General features: G+C 58.5%; 1 protein-coding gene across 1 annotated transcript in view; it reads left to right on the top strand.

The window, feature by feature from the left end:
• The window catches only part of ADARB2 (adenosine deaminase, RNA-specific, B2 (non-functional)), a 285,616-nt gene extending 281,495 nt beyond the window's left edge, over positions 1-4,121 (top strand). Inside the window, exons 9-10 of the mRNA XM_012664925.1 lie at positions 2,286-2,464; positions 3,884-4,121. Of these exons, the coding sequence (XP_012520379.1) occupies positions 2,286-2,464; positions 3,884-4,060 (356 nt within the window). The 3' untranslated portion in view covers positions 4,061-4,121. The remainder of the gene's footprint in view (positions 1-2,285; positions 2,465-3,883) is intronic.
• The last annotated feature ends 959 nt before the right edge of the window (positions 4,122-5,080 follow it).

Below are 5,080 nucleotides of genomic sequence, written 5' to 3'. Positions count from 1 at the left end.
TTCTTTTTAAAATATTTTCTATAGTAATTAATTTCCACCATGATTTTAAGGAATTGTTTCTCAAAAGAATTAAAACAACAAACTTTAAACTGCATTGCTGTTGAGAACTGCACCATTTACTCCCAGGAACATAAAGCTATCGGCATCACCTTAAATGTATCCAAACATCAAGAGTCGGTCAACATAATCCAGGCATCCGTTTAATCAATCGGCAGCTATGTATTGATTACTTATATCCGTGCCTCGGCGATTACATCCCAGCAGGGAAGACGGACAAACGAACCAATGAAATGTGAGAGCTTCGCAGGGAAACGGAGCAAAGGTGGATTAAATAACAGGTGACCCTCAACTGTAAGGGTCGGGAGGGCGCGCGCTGGTGGTGACGTTTGAGCCAAGTCCCACGGGAGTGAGGGACGGCGGGATGACATGGGAAAGCGGCGGACAGAGAAGAGACCGGAAGGGGAAGGGATTCCCGAGGGAGTCCGGGGCGCGGCGGCTGCGTGCGGAGCGAGGGGCAGGAGAGGACGGGCTCTTAGGGACGTGGCCGAGGACTTCGTCTCGGTGCCTGGGGAACGGCGTCTGTGCTGGGCTCAGGTTTCTGTTTGGTCCCCGGAGCGCAGGGGACGTGGGGGGCAGACGGCGCCTCAAAGTCGCCCAGTCCACCCGGCTACTCGGAGTCCCGGACTCTGCTCCATCATCTGCCAGCTCGTGGTGACAGAAACTCCGCACCCACCAAGGCGAACCTGCCGTCTCGGGTGTCCTGGCTGGTAGTACAGTCCCCCCGACTCCGAACCAACAGCTTTTGAAGCACGTGCCGCAAGCCTGTGCGTTTCACCGGATGCGGGACTCAGACCACGGAGACTCAGCCTCACGCCCTGGGGGCGAAGTCCCGAAGGCGGGAACAGAGACGCGCAGGCCCCACGGCCACCAGCAGAGCCGTCACCCGGGAGGCAGACGGGGGCCCTGGTGGCAGCTCGTCCCTCCCCTGCACACACCGTCTCCAGCCACTCGGCCACCACCGTGCCAGGCCAGCCAAATGGAGGAAAGCTCCGGAAAAGCTGCGATGGCCCCATGGCTCGCAGGGCCAATTCGCAGAGACGGTCTCCCGGCAGAAAGAACCAGCCGTCCACCCCCAGCGCTGCCGCGCTGTCTCCAGGCGCCGTGGCGAGGCTCACACAGTTCCCCCGAACGTGCGCGTTAGAACAAGACGGCAGCTGTGAAATTACTGCAATTGTAACCATGTTCGTATCGATGATAAAGGACAGAGTGGCACGGACACGGCCTCCATGCTTAGCTACTGCATACCCGTAAGTCCACGTTAAGTCTACCTGCTCCTCTCCCATATATGCATACATACACACACGCACACATGTGCATACATACATGCACACGTGTACGCGCACACGTGTGTGCACAGACGCACATGCATGCACACACATGAACACACAATGCACATGCACACACGCATATGCATTCGCAAAGGCACATGCACATGCACGCATACACATATGCATGCGCACACATGCACACACGTGTGTAAGCACATGCACATATGCACATGCACGCATGCACACATATGCATACACACATGTGCACACATGGATACACGTGCATAAGCACATGCACATGCGCACACATGCCAGAGCAGAAGAGAGCACCCCAATCCCCCCAGGGGGCCTGGCGATGTAAAACTGAGAGGTCCTTTCTGTTCCTGCAACTCTGTGACTCTGCGTGTGCTGGAAGCTGCTTCGTTCACGTGGCAAAGCTCAATGACACGCTACCCCGTGACGCAGGCTCGCCTCACTCCGTGTGCAAATCACATCCCTGAAGTGTCCTGTGTAAACTGAGTTTGGGGAAAGTGGATTACATTTCAACATGGCGCACACACGGGCTGTGTAAAGAGGCGCCGTGATCCTCCCTCACGTGACGCCGGGTTGAGAGCCGACTAAGGGTTTCTCACAGTCAGGCTCCTCGCAGCCACGTGAGCCACGTAACGCTCATTTCCGTGGGCGACTGTGGACCCGCTCGTGCTGCCCTCCAGTCGTGGCGGCGGCGGCGGCGGTGGCAGGGGTGGCTTAGCTGACTCGTCACAGGTCGCGGCGTCCCCAGGTGAGGCGGTGGCCTCAGTGGGATCTGGCCGAGCTCTACGTGTGAAGAGAAGGTGGCGTGTGTGTGAATATCTCCTGCCCCAACCCCAGTGAGGTTCCGTCTCCCACTTGCTGCTCCGGGAGCCGTGTGGGGCCTGCAGCGCTCACGCGTGGCTGCTTCCCACTTCCCTCCCGCAGGCGTGAGCGAGGCCGAGGTGCGCCAGCCTGGGAAGTCCCCGCACTTCAGCGTGAACTGGGTCGCGGGCAGTGCGGACCTGGAGATCGTCAACGCCACCACCGGGCGGAGGAGCTGCGGCGGCTCGTCCAGGCTCTGCAAACACGTGTTCTCTGCGCGGTGGGCGCGGCTGTACGGCAGGGTAGGTCGCACCTGTCCTGTGGGGGCGTCCGGCTCGGCAGAGGGGCTCAGGGGCACCTGCGGTGAGGGGGACCCAGGACTCCAAAGCCAGTTCCCCCTGCCAGGCTCACTGCATTTCCCGCCAGATGGCCCAGACCAGCGGCCCCTGCGTGGGCAGCCGAGGGGACAGGAGCTTCTTGGCGAACCCGAGCTGGCGGAGCTCGTGCATCTCTCCACGTAGAGCAGCGTAAGAGAAGCCAACAGGGGCTTTCTGAAGTCGAAATTATTCCCAGTTTAGATTTAAGGAAACTGACACTCAGAAAACTTAGGTAATTCCTCCTAAATTATGTCAGGGTTAGAATTTCTCTCCGACCCCGAAGCCCACGCATTCCCATTACATCAGCCATCCCGAGCCTGCTTTCTCCTTCATAAATGGGTAAAAACTACATTTCTAGGTTTTAAATCAAAATATATATTTGTATGTGTTTCCAAAGCATGGCAGGCTGTAACCAAAAAAAGCAGGTAACAGAAAAACTAGCCAACAAATAAAAAGCGTTCTGCTAATTTTTCTATACTTTTTTATCCAAGCAATGACTGCAAACAGGAATCATAGCGTTGTGGTTGATTTATCAGCAAGGAGAAGAGCAGGATAGACATACGACGCTTAAAATGAGCATTTTTACCAACTTAGAGGACACTAAAAATTGCGCATTTTTGCCCTGAGCCTGGCAGTGGCTTCTGCCTCTGCCACGAGCCGCTGCCCGTGGACCCGGGTCTGTGGCCAGCACCGGCAGCCCTCGGCCCCCGTCCCGCCTGCTCTCGGCCACTGCCCTCGTCTCGCTCCTTCCGGAGACTTTGCAGGGTCAGGGGGGCACAGTGTAGACTTGCTACACAAACGGGGCCTCTCCCTCCGCACACACTCGAGGTGGCACTGGCCCGCGGGCGGTCGGCCCCCCAAAGGACCCTGGAGCCCCCAGGGACCCGTCCTGCCCCTCCCGCCCCAGGCTGGACCTCAGCCTGCTGCAGGCTGCAGAGCTCTGCCTGTCGGGACTCAGGAGCCAGGCAGGAGACGTCCAGCCCCGTTAGTCTCCGCTGACGATACAACCCAAGCCCCCGCCCGCGCCCTGCCCGCCATGGCGCCGTGTCCCTGGTTCCTCACCCGTTGAGTCCCTGCTTTTCCCTCAGAAAGAAAAAATGCACGCGTGTTTGTATGTTTGGCAGCATGCGAGTTGCGTGTTTCTTTTGTTCCTCAGTCGTACCTGCTTGGACTCCCTGCACTTCCTGAGACCCTGGTGCCCCCCAATGCGGTTTCTCTTCACGACGCTGCCATTTTGGTTTAAAGAGGGAGAGAAGGAAGGGGGGCCAGACCCGATGCCCTGCCGTGACACCCTGTGGGGCACGCATTTCTCGCTGATTCGCTCTCTCCCCTTCCCGTCCACAGCTGAGCATGCGGGCCCCGAGCCACGGGGACACGCCGTCCACGTACCGGGAGGCCAAGCTGGGCGCGCACACCTACCAGTCTGTGAAGCAGCAGCTGTTCCAGGCTTTCCAGAAGGCGGGTCTGGGCACCTGGGTGAGGAAGCCGCCGGAGCAGGACCACTTCCTACTGGCGCTCTGAGGCGCGGACCCCCGGCCGTTTGACCGGAGCGAAGCGTCTGGACTGGCCGAGGCCGTGTCTGTTTCCTCTGGTGTTCCCGAAACACACGTGTGTTCCGTGTTTGGACGGGCAACTGGGCCGGAATTCAGGACCTGCTGCTTCCCCCTGATTGCTGGTCCCCAGCGTCCCACCCGCCACGCCGGAGCCGCCAGAGCTGCCCAGTGAGCTCCGTCCTCTCCCTGGCGGCACCAGGGGGGTCTCCGTTCGGGTGAGGGGCTGAGCGCGGCGTCGCCAGGTAGGAGTCGGCCTCCCGTGCCACGCGCCTCCCTGGCGCTGTGTGTGGGTCTCACTAGCACAAGTCACGGGACACTTGAAGAGAAGCCACAGTGGAGAGAAAAGCCATGGCTCCCTCCCCAGGAAGTCAATGAGAAAGCCCCGTTATGCTCACTGTTCGTTTAGGTTTTCACTCCATCTCCTTTCGACAAGCATTTACGACACGTGATATCAACGAACACCTAAAACAGAACCAGAGAAACGGAAACCTCCTCACAAGGCGAAGAAACAGCCACCCGGAGCACCAGGGAGCTCAGATCAGTGACGTGAGGAAACCGTCTCTGAACTCACTGCTGACGGAGCGTGGCAGACCGACGCCCGCGACGCGGCCGGTCTCAGCTCCCCGTCTCTCTCGGCAGGCGGGGTCGACGCCGGCGTGTGAGCTGCGTAGGGGTTAGCTACCGCCCTGCAGCCTCCCTACCAGGTAATAAGGAAACCAAGTCTTTGACCAAATTCTGACTTTTTAACTAAATTTTTATTAGAAAGCAAGCACCGAAAAATCAAAACAAGCCTTTACTTGCGGCGTGAGGAGCTGCCGGCTTGCTGTTCTTTTAGGTTCTCCAATCACCACCTTGCATACAAAAAAGGAAAGATTTGCGTGAAGCAGCTGCCCAGATTCAGGAGGCCAGACTCTATCACCTGAGGAGCAGGCGTCAGACACAGCCGGAGGCAGGACCGCGGGGCTCTGGCCCACGGCGTCACTCGGCA

Source organism: Propithecus coquereli, unplaced genomic scaffold (assembly GCF_000956105.1).
Source record: "Propithecus coquereli isolate 6110/MARCELLA unplaced genomic scaffold, Pcoq_1.0 Scaffold94, whole genome shotgun sequence".
NCBI lineage: Eukaryota > Metazoa > Chordata > Mammalia > Primates > Indriidae > Propithecus > Propithecus coquereli.
Note: the sequence above shows the minus strand (reverse complement) of the source record. Positions and strands in the feature narration are given on the sequence as shown.